The sequence below is a fragment of the Desmodus rotundus genome, chromosome 10 (genome assembly GCF_022682495.2).
Source record: "Desmodus rotundus isolate HL8 chromosome 10, HLdesRot8A.1, whole genome shotgun sequence".
NCBI classification, from domain to species: domain Eukaryota; kingdom Metazoa; phylum Chordata; class Mammalia; order Chiroptera; family Phyllostomidae; genus Desmodus; species Desmodus rotundus.
Genome location: NC_071396.1, coordinates 68,465,698 through 68,481,176, shown reverse-complemented (window position 1 = coordinate 68,481,176; position 15,479 = coordinate 68,465,698). Strand labels below are relative to the sequence as shown.

At 39.0% G+C, this 15,479-nt stretch overlaps 1 protein-coding gene across 2 annotated transcripts in view; it reads left to right on the top strand.

The window, feature by feature from the left end:
* The window catches only part of ARHGAP28 (Rho GTPase activating protein 28), a 205,399-nt gene that overhangs the window by 127,636 nt on the left and 62,284 nt on the right, over positions 1-15,479 (top strand). For both annotated transcript variants that reach the window (XM_045187954.3, XM_045187955.3), the window contains exon 4: positions 6,073-6,165. In XM_045187954.3, the coding sequence (XP_045043889.2) occupies positions 6,073-6,165 (93 nt within the window). The remainder of the gene's footprint in view (positions 1-6,072; positions 6,166-15,479) is intronic.

Sequence of the window (15,479 nt, the reverse complement as noted above, 5' to 3'; positions counted from 1 at the left end):
ATAAGAGGGATGCCCACAACTTCAGACAAGGGCTCCAGCCACAGGTTCCTGGCTGAGATGTCTACCAAGGAAAAGTCTTACCCTGCTGGTTTAAATTCCCTGGGTCATTTTTTAGCTATCTTCCAGATCATCTTGAGAGAGTCCTGAGAACTTGGGCTATATGATTTCTTTGCCACTTCCGTTTACAGCTACTTCAGACAAAGTTTGTTGCTCTTTGCTAGCAAACTACAAAATAGGAAAGGGTCTATTGGTTTCTCCCAAATTCTCCAGTTACTTAAGAAAATGCGAAAGTAGCCTCTTTAGAATTCCTAAAACTGGCTGACTAGTACAATAGAAACAGGGAGGCAAAAGGATCTTTTTGTGCTCCTGCCCCTTCTTTTACTTAGATCCTGAAGGGAAATGTAAAGTGGGCACTTACCCATTGGGGCTTTAAGTATAAAAAGAAATAAAAAGTCTTCGACTTTTCCATAATGCACAGGTGCAACAAGCTGTTGGGTGTTCAACTCCAGCAAAGGCAGAGAGAGGGCCTAAGACAGTGCCTTTGTGGGCGCAGAGGCAGCCTGCGGAGGGCAGGGGTGGCTCTTCCTCCTGTTGTCTTTTCTCTTCTACTCTTCCAGTCTTGCTGCTGAAGCCCCGGTTCTTGAAAGAGTGGAGAATGGGAATGAGGCAGGGGGAGCAGTTGCAGGGAAAAGAAAGACCAAGTACTCGAGGGGAAGAGGTCTTGTGTCATTCAGGCAAGTGGGATTTCTGGAAGTCAGTGAAAGCCTGGCGTTGCATACACTGCTTAAAAATTCAGTTTGTTCTCTGTTCAAATGTAAAAAGCAGTACTTTAAAAAATATTGTACATTTACAATATGTAAAGCCTAATAATCATCCTCACAGATTTTTTTTTATCCACAAAAAAATCAGCATCTGTGTCTCCAAAGAAATCAGCATCTGTTTCTCCAAGTAAAGAGATATGAAAGTCTTTTAGGAGTGCACCTAAAATTTTCAGTTTCTTATTTAAATTTGACAGCATAAACACCAGTTCCTCCCTCTCTCCTTCTTTTTGTCCAAATATCTGTCCTGGTCTGTCTCTTTGTGAATGCGCTTTTACTTCTCCTTCTCTTTCTCCTCCTCCTCCTCCTCTTCCTCTTCTTTGTCTCTCTGTCTCCCTCCCATTATTTCCTACTACTCTTTTTCTTTCTTTGGCATCATTAATCTACATCAGTAGAATAATTACCTAAATTTTTCCACGTCACATCATAATTTTTGTAAGGTAATTTTGCATCAGTCTTAGACATACGAATTTGACCCAGCAAACTTACCTAGTGGAGATAGAAACTCAATGACTTGAAAGACAAATGTGTAGATGACACTAGTTTTTCTCTTAATTTTTTGCACATAGAAGCCCATGCTCAAAGCCATTTTCCTTCAGAATTTTGAAGGTGCTTGTCCATTAGCTCCTCTCATGCACCACTGCAGCAGGGCCTGTATCAATCCCACTTCATTACATGCGGACGTGGAAGCTTTTCCAATTTTATTTTTGTCATTGGAACCTTGAAATTTTTACCTGTTTCACCTTTTTGAAAAATTCATCCTGGTCACTACAAAGTGAGCTCTTCCAATATGACAGCTCGTTCATTCTTCAGGTTCCACATGTTTTTTCTAACATTTAAAACAATATTGATTTCATTCATTTTCTCTGTTATCTCCTGGTAGAATTCCTGTTAGATAATTGTTGCAATATTTGGATGGAGCCTCTCTTTCTCTTACGTGTTCCCTTATATATTCCAAGATTTGTTGTGCATGTATGTTTGGTCTGCATTCTTGAATATCCCTTCAATGTAATTTTTTATATTAGCAATATGCCTATATTTTTTATTTTTAAATATACTTTATTGATTATACTATTACAGTTGTTCCATTTCCCCCCCTTTATTCACCTCCACCCTGCACAGCCCCTCCCACCCACATTCCCCCTCTCCCTGTTAGTTCATGTCCATGGGTTGTACATATAAGTTCTTTGGCTTTTACATTTTCTGTAGTATTCCTAACCTCACCCTGTCTATTTTCTACCTACCATTTATGCTACCTATTCTCTGTACCTTTTCCTCCATTCCCCGCTCCCCTTTCCTGCTGAATACTCTATATGTGATCTCCATTTCTGTGATTCAGTGCCTGTTCTAGTTGTTTGCTTAGTTTGTTTTTGGTTTAGGTTTTTTTAGGTTCAGTTGTTGATAGTTGTGAGTTTGTTGTCATTTTACTGTTCATATTTTTCATCTTCTTTTTCTTAGATAAGTCCCTTTAACATTTCATAAAATAAGGGCTTGGTGATGATGAACTCCTTTAACTTGACCTTATCTGAGAAGCACTTGATCTGCCCTTCCATTCTAAATAATAGCCTTGGTGGATAGAGTCATCTTGGATGCAGGTCCTTGCCTTTCATGACTTGGCAAGGTTTCTATTGAGAAATCAGCTGAGAGTCTTATGGGAACTCCATTGGAGGTAACTGTCTCCTTTCCTTTAGCTGCTTTTAAGATTCTCTTCTTATCTGTAATATTGGGTAATGTAATTATGATGTGCCTTGGTGTGAGCTTCCTTGGGTCCCACTTCTTTGGGACTCTCTGAGCTTCCTGGACTTTCTTGAAGTCTATTTCCTTCGTCAGATTGGGGAGGTTCTCCTTCATTATTTTTTGAAATAAGTTTTCAATATCTTGGTCTTCCTCTTCTCCTTCTGGCATCCTTATGAAGCTGTTGGAACGTTTAAAGTTATCCCAGAGGTTCCTAAGCCTCTCCTCATTTTTTTGAATTCTTGTTTCTTCATTCTGTTCTTGTTGAATGTTTATTTCTTCCTTCTGCTCTAAACTGTTGATTTGAGTCCTGGTTTCCTTCCCCTCACTGTTGGTTCCCTTTATTTCACTTTTCATAGCCTTCACTTTTTCCTCTATTTTGCGACCATACTCAACCAATTCTGCAAGTGCCCTGATTACCAGTGTTTTGAATTGTGCATCTGATAGGTTGGCTATCTCTTCTTTACTTAGTTGCATTTTTTCAGGAGCTTTGATCTGTTTTTTTCATTTGGGCCATATTTTTTTTTTTGTCTCAGCACACCTGTTACGTGGTAAGTGGTGGAGCCTTAGGTATTCACTAGGGCGGGGCAACCGGTGTAGCTGCCTTGTAACGCTCTACGTGGGGGAGGGGCCTGAGCAGGAACAATTTGGCCCCATCAGCTCTCTGCCAGCTTTTAGTCACTTCCCCTGCTACCCACAAGCAAATTGGGCCCTTCTGGTGCTGATTCCTGGGTGGGTGAGTTTTGTGTATGTTTAGGACCTTCTGGGTCTCTGCAACAAACTCTCCTGTGAGGCTGGGAGTTTCTCCCACCGCCTCAACCCCCACAGGTGTTTTCAGTCAGAGGCTTTGAGGCTCTATTTCCCTGCACTGGGACCCTGGGTGGCGCAATTCGTCTTGTTCCCCAGTTGTTCCTCCCCGTCTGAACCCCATGCAAGTGTGGAGTTCCGTGCTCCGCCAGCTGCCGCCTTGACCACCCTGGTCTTCCAGCCCCCACCTTTCACGAGTCCTCTCCTCCTGGCCGCCTGTCTCCACTCCTCCTACCGGTCTGGATGAGTGTTCCTTCTTTAGGTCCTTGGTTATCAAATTTCCGTACAGTTCAATTTTTTTGTCAGTTCTGGTTTTCTGTTTTTACATTTGTTGTTGTTTTTCTTTTGGTTGTGTGAGGAGGCAAAGTGTGTCTACCTACGCCTCCATCTTGGTCAGAAGAATATGCCTTTATTTTTAAAAATTTAACAGTTATATTGTTAATTTCCCACAGGCTCTGCTTGCCCCTGATTTCCCCATTTTTTAGCCATCCGTTCTTGTTTCTTGGCTGCAGTAACCTCTCAGCACTCTGAAGTTACTAAATTAAGACCTAAATTCCAGAGTTCTCTTATTTTCTGTAAATTATCTGTTTACTTCAGGGTTAAGTGTTTATTTTTGGCATCGTTTTTCTCTTTCACTGCTATTCAGTTGATTTTGATCCCTGGGTGTTGATTGACATTTATTTACAGAGGACTATATTGATTGATTGATTAGTATAGGTAGTGGCTGTATATTTCCTATGCAGTTTTGTAAACCTGTTTTCTCTCCAGAACTCCCTTGTGAATAGGAGTCTGGGTATCTGTGAATGGTGAAGTGTGTCCATGTCAACTGTCACATTTCACTTAAACAGGCATAAATATGACATCAGTGTCAAAGTAACAAAGAGTCCTGCAGGATCCTAATTAATTTTCCTATCAGGCAAGCCTAACTTCCCTTTCTATGCTCCTGCCCATATCCTTTTAGAAGGCCTCAGTGAAGTGCCTTTCAACTCTCTTTTTGTTCAAGACAACCACACACATGCTAAGACAGCCACCACCATCCCCAAGGCAGGTGGCCACTCTGTCACCAAGAGGACACTTCTTGGGTTTTAACCTAGAACTGCATTTAGCTGTTACCTATTGCTCAGTGTCAGAGGGAGAAAAGGTCTCCTGGCCTCTTTGTTCAGAAAAACATTCTTCAGTTACTTTGTTCATTGTTTTCTGAACTGAGGGGTGGTATGTGCTCTTCTTTGTTGTTGTTCTTAATAGGAGATTTTTTCTGGATCAGCATTTATCTGCTACACATTTTCCTCTTGTACCTTTTTTACAGGCTGAGGTTTTCCTCTATTCTTATCAAACCATTCTTGCTTACTTTTTATCTCCCAGGAACATTCAACAATTTCTGTTCTTCTAGTGGAAATGTTAATGGTTTCTAGAATTACTCTATGGAAAAGATGTCTCTCTTGGCACTTTGAGTGATTTTCAGGGGGAAGTGAAAGTGGTATGTGTATTTTGTTATCTTGACCCAACTTTCTTATGCTAATAAGTAGTATTGTCCCTTCCCCCAAGTGTTTTTTTTAATTATTATAAAAGTAATACATAATCTTTACTGGAAACTTAGAAAATATAGACAAGGAAGGTTAAAAAAATGACTATTTCTATGGACCCAAATAAAATTTTATGATTTCCTTAAATATCCAGTAAATTTTATTTTCAATGGAGTTCTTACCATAAAGGAATAGAATATTCAACCCTTGTTTTAGTAGAGCCATTATACACTAGATCACAAATACTAAATCCACCTGTGGGTACATAACACAAGGTCTGTAGTCTTACTCAGCAGGAACAGAACTCCAGTGTCCAGATACATTTTTATGGTAATCAAAATATGTGAACCAAATACTTCTTTCAGTAACATTTAATTGAGCAAAATAATCATTCTAATTTATTTCCAATTTCATTATTGATAACTGTTAAAGGTGGTACTGACTTATAATTGACCGTATAAGTAGGGTCATACATCCTGTTTTAAAAAAATATGATTGATTATATCACTTATATACATTTGACTGCATGTAACAGAAAATCCAAGAAATCATGAGTTATACAAATATAGGTGTTTGTTTTTCTCTCTTTAAGAAGCTAAAGGTAAGTGTTCCTTTTCCTTAGCATTGACCCAACTTCCTTTTGCATTTCTATTTTGTCTTTCATATGAGGCATTCATCCTATTGCTTATAAGTTGATTTGGTCACTATGGGCAGCATGTCCATGTTCCTGGAAGTTCCTGGAACTTGTACTGACTGCTTCTGTCCCTCTGGCCTTCCTTTCCTGGAAATCTGATACGGTAGAATTCCATTTACCACCTGTCATCCAGAACTGTTATATGAACATCTTTAAGCTGCAAGAAAGCCTGGAAAATCAAAATTTTTAAAGATGGACACAAAACTTCTAAAAATATATTAGTATGCTATTGAGGAAGATAAGTGCCTAAGTTAGGGGTAGGCAGTTGACAGTATCTGGTCTCCATAGAGACCAGCGTCTATCATCATCCTGGCAAATATTGGCTGATAAATGACTAGATGCAATGATGAATGAACACAGGCAAGTCATATGTATGTAGAGCTCCACAAGTATGTATGAATGTATACATATTATACATACCACACCACTGAATGCACAATGGCCTTTGGGAGAATATGCCTGAATAATAATGCACTTTCATTTTTTTTTTCAATAGCCAGATGATTTTTCTTGTATCCCAACTCCTCTTTTGGATGCAACCCTGGATGAAGAAGGGATATCAGCAGTTCCCTCCAGAAATGGCCTACTGGTAAGATAAAGCAAGAGGAATTAAGAGTAAGGAGATTAGGAAAAAGTAATTATTTCAAGGCAGTCAGGAATACTTGGGGGAAAAAATCCCTGCTTGTAACAACAAAAAGGAGACTCTTGTACTCGGGAATAAGTAATTAAATAGTTAAAACCACAAGTAACTACATGGCCGACCTGTATCTGCAACGTCGAAAACAACCACAGCTCCAGCTACAGCCACAGCCGTGTCAGAGTGTGCGGGAGGCCATTAGCTACGCCTCTGTTCTCCTTGTTGAGTGAATAATGGAAAATTTTGCACTACCCTCCACGTAACTTTCAATATTAATGTAATTCTCATATAGGAAATATTTTGACATTTCAGTTATTTTTTAAATGTAAATATTTGGGGGGCAGCAGCACAATGTACGGCAGTAAGTGGGGAAAAAGTGCAGCATCCAGCACAGGGGGGAGACATTTTTCATTATGTCACAGGAGGTGAGACATTTCATTAGAGCCACTGTGTTCATTTTAGAACAGAGTTTCAAAGAGAGCAAATTGGAGTTTGTAACTGCCAGGGAAGCTGTCTCAGTGGAAGGCTTTATTTTGCGAGATGAGTTCATCCCGCTGTGATCTGTGCCACTTGGCATGAGGCCAGCGTCTGTTTTGAAGTGGTGCACCCCCAGTAGGAAAAGTGGAAAGGTCAGGGTTTGCTGGTATCTCTCTCCAGTTGGACTCACGGCTGCAGAACACTGGCAGCGGCGGACTTGCCTCTCTTACGCTTCAATATGTTTCCTTCTCTTGAGCTCAGCTTTTTTTCCTTCCTAACAATAAGAGGGACTCTTTGCTCTTCTAAGAATACCCCCTATACCACCTTTGATCCCATGAAGAAGACAATGATGATGTTTAGTTTTTTAGTTTCTATGTAATCTATTTTCATCTTATGTATATTTTGTACGGGGCACTCTGTCATGGGTTACTTTTTGTCCCTTGCAAATTTCTTTTGCAGGGTTTGGATGTGAACAGTTTGTGTTCTGGTTGCCTGTCATTTACTGAGGGTAAGCCAAGGGCGGAGGCAGAGTCTGGTCAGCTGGGGCTGTGAGCAATCCTGTTTTGCTGATTTTGTCTCTAGTTTTTTTTCTAATTTTATTGTATTTCTTATAAGAGAGCTAACTCTTTCTAGTCAGAGGTTTTTACATTTTCTGTCGAGTTAGAAACAGGCTTCATGTGGCCTCCTCAGTGCAGGGAGTCTTATATTCCAACCAGGAACTTGACCCGAGATATTTGTTCCTCTCTTCCCGCTCTGTTTTCCTTCACGGCAGCCTCTTCCCTCAGCCAGAGGAGGAAAAAGTCAGTAGACACTAGCCTGTTTCCAAATGATGGGTTTCTATGAGCCTTTACCCCACCTGACTTTACCTACATTTTGATTGCCTCTTACTGACCTCACAGGTGAGGGAGAGATTCCTGCCCTAGGCTTATAAGGATGGCTGAACACGTGACACCTGGTACTTGACAGCAATGTATTAGTCACATATTCTCACAGCCTGGGGCTGGAGGACACCACACACCCCACAGAGCCACAGGTGGGGTGCTCTCGAGGGCCCAGTGAATAAGCCGGGCTGCAGGAGGCAGGCTTTGTAGTAACAAGAGGGTCGGGTGCCCCCTGGTCCCATGGGAGGATGTGATTGGCTTGTTTGAATGATTTCACAGGCTGGCAAGGAACTGAAACCTACCTGTCAGGGATAATGAGGAACTGTGTCTGGTCCTCTGGATAAGGAGCTTTGTCTGGCTGGGGCACCTTATGTACAGGGGCAGAATGGGAGGGGAACTTGTGGTCCAGGCAGCACAGAACAGCAGGCCTTACGTTAGGTCTTACGCCACACCACTGACACTTCCACCCTTAGCCATGGACTCTCATGATTAGTCTGTATTTATTTTATTTCTTTTCTGTTTTCTCACTTTTATTTATCACCTGTTATTTCAATTTCTTGAAGGTCTTCCTCCTTTTAAAAGGTTAATCAGGGTCAGGTGTGGTGCCAAACACGTGAAGAAACTTCTCACTGAGATGGAAGAGAACAATTGTTTTACCGTGAACAGCTCACAAGTTTACAGAATGAGAAAGCAAGTACACCTGACCCATGAACGTATCCGTGAATTCCTGCTGTTCAAGGGTCAGGTGTACTGTTCTTTCTCACAGGGGGTGATGAGGCTAGCCTTACAGAATGACTACAGAGAACAATAAAAATATTAATTGGCATAATCACATATATTACAAAATATTACATCTTCTTATCAGATTCAGCCTTTTATCCTTTGAGCAAATCTGGTAAGAAATATCTCTGGATACTAAACTTTCATATCCAAAAGCTTAAATCCTAACTTGGTGAGTATCAAAATGCTAGGCCCTAAATCAGTTTCTTTGATATATGTAAACATTCATCTATTTGCTTTTACATATAGTGTTAATATTGAGAAGTCTGATGCCTCTCTAAATCTAATCCTCTATGTAGATCCTGTTCTTATTTTCATGAAGGTTTTTAGGGTTATTATTATTGTTGGAGACTTGAACGATCATGAGGATATAAAATTATTTTTTTAATCATGATTAGCACTCAGTTTTTTGTTTCTGTAAATGTTCTGTTTAGTTCTGAACATTCTCTTCCCATCATTTCTCTAATTATTTTTCTCATTTTCTGTATTTTTTCTTTCATTACTTTAAACTCACATATCTCTTAAATTTTCTTTTATATTTTATGTATCTTTTTTTGTTCCGTATGCTAGTAATGATTTCGTGTACATCATTTTGTAGATCCCTAATTCTAATATTTGCCCTGAGTAGTTATAATTTAACTGCCATTAATTTTTTTAATTCAGCAATTGTTCTGTTAATTCACAAGAACTCTTGCTTTTTTACTGGCTTCCCCTTTATTATTATAGTTAGCTTCTGATTTATGGATACAATAGTTTCTCAAATCCCTGTGAAATTATTAAATCATTATAAGCAGCCTTCTCTCCCTTCAGTTATCTCTTTCTCCCAGACTGTTTATCACTACATGTCTTTTCAGGATGTTAATTTTCTCCATGGCTGACTTTTTATGTTGATTTTCTCCAGTGACTGATGATATTTGGTGATTAATTTATATTTATTAGTGAACTGGGTTGATTATTCAATGACTTAGGATATGTCATTGCTATGATTTCCTGCCATTACATATTTTCCAATAACTTTTTCTTGAATAAGAGGGAAAAATTAGAGTACTGTATACATAAGTAAAGTATGAGAACGGTGTGTAAGTAGAAGTTAAACAGCACACAGGCATTAGTACACATACACCCATCCCCCCACCCCCCCCCCCACACACCTTCAGTGCCAAAGGGAGAGCAGTGCACAACTTGATTTTCTGTCCTAGACAAAGCTGATGTTTTCCTTTTATTCTCCCATCCACATCTTCTGTGGAGGTTCAGAGTAACCTGATTAAATTACAGTCTTTTTTTGGTCCCAACACTGGACATGTTAACAAGGCAGATAGTTCACATCATTTAGATTGTTTTTCTTGGCTTCATACATAGTGCCTGCCTGCTGTTTAGTATAAAAGGGGCTGTTGGGAGGTCAGCCTAGCCCTCTTTCGAGAAAGCGCTTTACAGTAACTTATCCTGGCTGTTACCCTCCAGCCCCTTACTGCCCTTTGTAATTTTCACTCTGATCTTTGTTGTTTGTTTATTTGTTTTTTGTGGATCCCTCCTTTCCATCCCAGCAAGGTTGTCTTATGCTGTTCTTAGTCTGAGAACTTCTCTACAGTTACGAAATAAATTGCTTACATTTTAACTTCAGGAATTTCTAACAAATTCTGATCTGTTATTAGAACACTTTGTTGGTTTCCAGTGCCATTTGCAGCTTGTTTTTTTTTTTCTCAATACAACAACATAAACTTTTATTTATTTGTTTTCTTGTTCAAGTACAGTTGTCTCCATTTTCTCCCCCACTACTCTTCCCTGTCACACACACACCCACCTCCCACCCTCAGTCCTAACCCTTTTCGCTTTGTCCATGGGTCTTTATACCTGTTCCTTAATAACCCTTCCCCTTCATTCCTCTGTTATCTGCCTCTCCCCTCCCCTCTGGTTACTGTCAATTTGTTCTTTATTTCAGTGTCTCTGGTTGTATTTTGCTTGCTCGGTTGTTTTGTTGATTAGATTCCACTTATAGGTGAGATCATATGGTATTTGTTTTTCACCACCTGGCTTATTTCACCTAGCATAATGCTCTCTAGATCCATCCAAGCTGTTGCAAAGGGTAGGAGCTCCTTCTTTCTTTCTGCTGCGTAGTATTCCACTGTGTAAATGTGCAGTTTTTTGATCCACTCATTTACTGATAAGCACCTAGGTTGCTTCCAGTACTTGGCTATTATAAATTGTGCTGTTATGAAGATTGAGGTGCGTAGGTTCTTTTGAATTGGTGTTTCAGGATTCTTAGGGTGTAATCCCAGCAGTAGAATTGCCGGGTCAAAAAGTAGTTCCATTTTTAGTTTTCTGAGGATATTCCATGCTGTTCTTCCCAGTGGCTGCACTAGTCTGCATTCCCACCTACAGTATACTGGGGTTCCCTTTTCTCCACAACCTTGCCAGCACTTGTTTGTTGATTTGTTTATAATGGCCATCCTGACTGGTGTGAAGTGTTATCTCATTGTGGTTTTAATTTGTACCTCTCTGATGGCTAGTGATGCTGAGCATCCTTTCATATGTCTCTGGGCCCTCTTGTGTGTCTTCCTTGGAGAAGTGTCTGTCCAGGTTCTTTTCCCATTTTTTTAATTGGGTTGTTCGTCTTCCTACAGTGGAGTCGTGTGAGTTCTTTATATATTTGGAAAATCAAACCCTTGTCTGAAGTATCATTGGCAAATATATTTTCCCATATGGTTGGTTCCCTTTTCATTTTGCTAATGTTTTCTTTACCTGTGCAGAAGCTTTTTAATTTGTTTATGACCCTTGCTCTAGGGGACATATTGGTGAAAATATTTCTGTATGGAATATCTGAGATTTTCCTGCCTATGTTCTCCTCTAGGACTGTTATAATGTCGTGACTTATATTTAAATCTTTTATCCATCTTGAGTTTATTTTTGTGCATGGTGCAAGTAGGTGGTTGAGTTGCATTTTTTTGCATGTAGCTGTCTAGATCTCCCAATACCATTTGTTGAAGAGGCTATTTTTACTTCATCTTATGCTTCTGTCCCCTTTGTTGAATATTAATTGACCATAGAGATATGGGGTTATTTCTGGGCTCTCTGTTCTGTTCCATTGATTTATGTGTCTGTTCTTATGCCAGTACCAGACTATTATGATTACTGTGGCGTTGTAATACAGTTTGATATCAAGTGTTGTGATCCCTCCTACTTTGTTCTTCTTTCTCAAAATTGCTGCAGCTATTCAGTGTCATTTATGGTTGCATATAAATTTCTGAACTGTTTGTTCTATATCTGTGAAATATGTCGTTGTTTTAATAGGGATTGTGTTGAATCTATAAATTGCTTTGGGTAGTGTGGACATTCTGATGATGTTAATTCTTCCAATCCATGAACGTGGTATATGCTTCCATTTGTTTGTGTCTTCTTTAATTTCTTTCTTCAGTGTTGTGTAGTTTTCTGAGTATAGGTCTTTTACCTCCCTAGTTAGGTTTATTCCTAGTACTGTATTTTCTTGTCGCCGTAGCAAATGGGATTTTTTTCTTGATTTCTGTTTCTGATATTTGATTATTGGTGTACAAAAATGCCTTCAATTTCTAAGTATTGACTTTGTATCCTGCTATTTTGCCAAATTCACTTAATAGGTCGAGTACTTTTTTGGTGCAGTCTAAAGAGATTTCTATGTACACTGTCATGTCATCTGTAAACAATGACAGTTTTATTTCCTCCTTTCCAATTTGGGTGCCTTTTAGTTCCTTATCTTGTATGATTACTGCGGCTAGGACTTCCAGTACAATGCTGAGTAGCAGTGGTGAAAGCGGACATCCTTGCCTTGTTCCTGATCTCAGTGGGAAAGCTTTTAGTTTTTGCCCATTGAGTATGATGTTGGCTGTAGGTTTCTTGTATATGGCCTTCATTATGTTGAGGTATGCTCTCTCTACTCCCATTTTGCTGAGTGTTTTTATCACAAATGGGTGCTGTACCTTATCAAATGCTTTTTCTGCATCTATTGATATGATCATGTGATTTTCATCTTTCCTTTTGTTTATGTGATGTATTATGTTTATTGATTTGTGAATATTGTACCATCTTGAATCCCTGGGATGAATCCCACTTGATTGTGCTGTATGATCTGCTGGATGCAGTTTGTCAATATTTTGTTGAGATTTTAGCATCTATATTCACCAGCGATATTGGCCTATGGTTTTCTTTCTTTGTTGTGTCTTTATGTGGTTTTGAGATTAGGATGATGCTAGCCCATAAAAAGAGTTTGGGAGTCTTCCTCCTTCTTGTAGTTTTTGGAATAGTCTGAGAAGGATAGGGGTTAGCTCTTCCTTAAATGTTTTGTAAAATTCTCCTGTGAAACTGTCTGGTTCAGGGCTTTTGTGTACCAGGAGTTTTTTGATTACTGCTTTGATTTCACCAGCTGTTATCAGTCTGTTCAGGATTTGTGCTTCTTCATTCAGTTTTGGAAGATTATATCATTCTAGAAATTTGTCCATTTCACCCAGGTTTTCAAATTTCTTGGCATTTAATTGTTTGTAGTAATTTCTTACAATCCTTTGTATTTCTGTGGTATCAGTTGTAATCTCTCCTCTTTCATTTCTGATTTTATTTCTGGGTCCTCTTTCCATTTTTCTTGATGAGTCTGCTTATAGGCTTGTCAATTTTGTTTATCTTTTTAAACAACCAGCTCCTGGATTTATTAATCCTCTGAATTGTTCTTTTAGTCTCTATGTCATTTAATTCTGCTTTAATCTTGGTTATTTCCTTCCTTCTACTTGCTCTGGGCTTTGTTACTGTTTCTCCAGTTCTTGTAGATGTAGGGTTAGGTTGTTTATTTGAAATGTCTCTACCTTTTTTAGGTATGCTTGTATCCCTGTGAACTTCCCTCTTAGGACTGCCTTCACTGTGTCCCATAGGTGTTGGACTGTTGTGTGTTCATTTTCATTTGTTTCCAGAAACATTTTGATTTCTTTCTTGATGCCATTGTTAATCCATTCATTGTTTAATAGCATGCTATTCATTCTCCATGGATTTGAATGTTTTTGAGTTTTTTTTGTTTGAGGTTGGTTTCTAGTTTCAAGCCCTTGTGGTCCAAGAAAATACTTGATATAATTTCAGTTTTCTTGAATTTGTTGAGGCTTGTTTTGTGTCCTATCATGGGGTCTATTTTGAAAATGTTCCATATGCTTTTGAAAAGAATGTGTATTTTGCTTTTGGGGGATGAAAGGTTTCATATATATCAGTTAAGTCCTAGGGCATTGTTAAGTGCCACAATATCCTTGTTGATATTTTGTTTGGAAGACCTATCCATTGTTGACAGTGGGGTTTTAAAAATCCCCTTGTATATGTGTGTTGCTAGTCTATATCTTTCTTGAAGTCCTCCAAAATTTTCCTTATATATTCAGGTGCTCCTATGTTGGGTGCATATATGTTTATAATGTTTATGTCTTCTTGATGGATTCTTCCTTTGAGTATAATGAAGTGTCCTTCTGTGCCTCTTTTTATGGCCTTTTGAAGTCTATTTTGTTTGATACAAGTATTGCTACCCCAGCTTCTTTTTCCTGTCCATTTGCTTGGAATATTTTTTTTCAACCTTTCACTTTCAGTCTGTGTAGGTCTTTTATTCTGAGGTGGGTCTCTTGTAGGCAGCATATGTGCAGGTCATGTTTTCTTATCCATTCAGCTGTCTATGTCTTTTGATTGGAGCATTTATTCCATTTACATTTAAGGTTATTATTGATAGCACTTATTCATTTTCCCCCCTGTGTTCCTCTCTCTCTTCCTCTTTTTCTTCTTCTTCTTATAGCAGTCCCTTTAGCATCTCTTGCAGTGCTGGTTTGGTGGAGATGTATTCTTTTATCCTTCTTTTGTCTGGGAAACTCCTTATTTCACCTTCCATTTTAATTGAAAGCCTTGCTGGATAGAGTAGTCTTGGTTGCAGGCCTTTGCTTTTCATTACTTGGACTATTTCTTGCCATTCCCTTCTAGCTTGTAGTGTTTCTGTTGAGAAATCAGCTGATAGCCTTATTGGAGCTTCCCTATATGTTACTGGTTGTTTCTTCCTTGTTGCCTTTAAGATTTTCTTTGTGATTAATATTTGGCATTTTAATTATGATGTGTCTTGGAGAAGGCCTCTTTGGATTTATCTTGATTGGTACCCTCTGTGCTTCCTGAACTTGCGTGGCTTTTCCCTTTTCCAGGTTCAGGAATTTTTCTGTCATTATTTTTCCAAACAGGGTTTCTATCCCTTGCTCCTGTTCTTCTTCTGGTATTCCTATGATTTGAATGTTGTTGTGTTTCATGTTGTCTTGCAGTTCCCTTATGCCATCTTCATATTTTTTTAGTCTTTTTTATGTGCAGCTGCTCTACCTGGGTGTTTCTTTCTACCTTGTCTTCCAGCTCACTAATTAAGTCCTCTGCTTCATCCAGCCTGCTTGTAATTCCTTCTAGTGTGTTTTTATTTCAAATACTGCATTCTTCATTTCTTCCTGGTTCTTGTTTATAGTTTCTATTTCCTTTTCATATTGTTGTAGTTCCCACTCAGTTCTTTGTAGTTGTCAGTGAGTTTCTTGAGCATCCATACAACCATCCTTTTGAATTCTGTATCTGATAGTTTGCTTGCCTCCATTTCATTTAGCTCTTTTACTGGGGAGTCTTCCATTCCTTTCAACTGTGGGTTTGTTCTTTGCCTCCCCATTTTAGGTGACTCTTTTTGTTTGTTTCTGTGATTCTAGATGCTCTGCTTTGCCAGCTGACTTTGTAGTGTGAACTTCTGTAGTAGGGGTTCCCTGGGACTCAGTGGTGCGGTCTCTTTGATCAACTTGTTTGGATGCTCTAGGGTTGCCCTTTCTTCCATTTGTGTTGTCTCTCTTGTTGTACTTGGGATTTAGCTGTTGGTGGCTCTTTTGTTGGTAGGTTCTCCCCTCCAGTGGGTTTACTCCCACCTTGTCTCATATGGTGTTGTACCTGTGTTGGTTAACAAAGCAGTATTACCAGACAACCAAACCTATGTCAGCAAAATGAACCCACATCAGCAGTCTCTACCACAGTTGAACTAAGATTAATAAAGGTGAAGAGAGATTAAGGATATTATAAGATATGCCAAAGGGAAGATGAGATGACTAAAAGAGGGGAAAATGTTGTTGTGTGGTAATA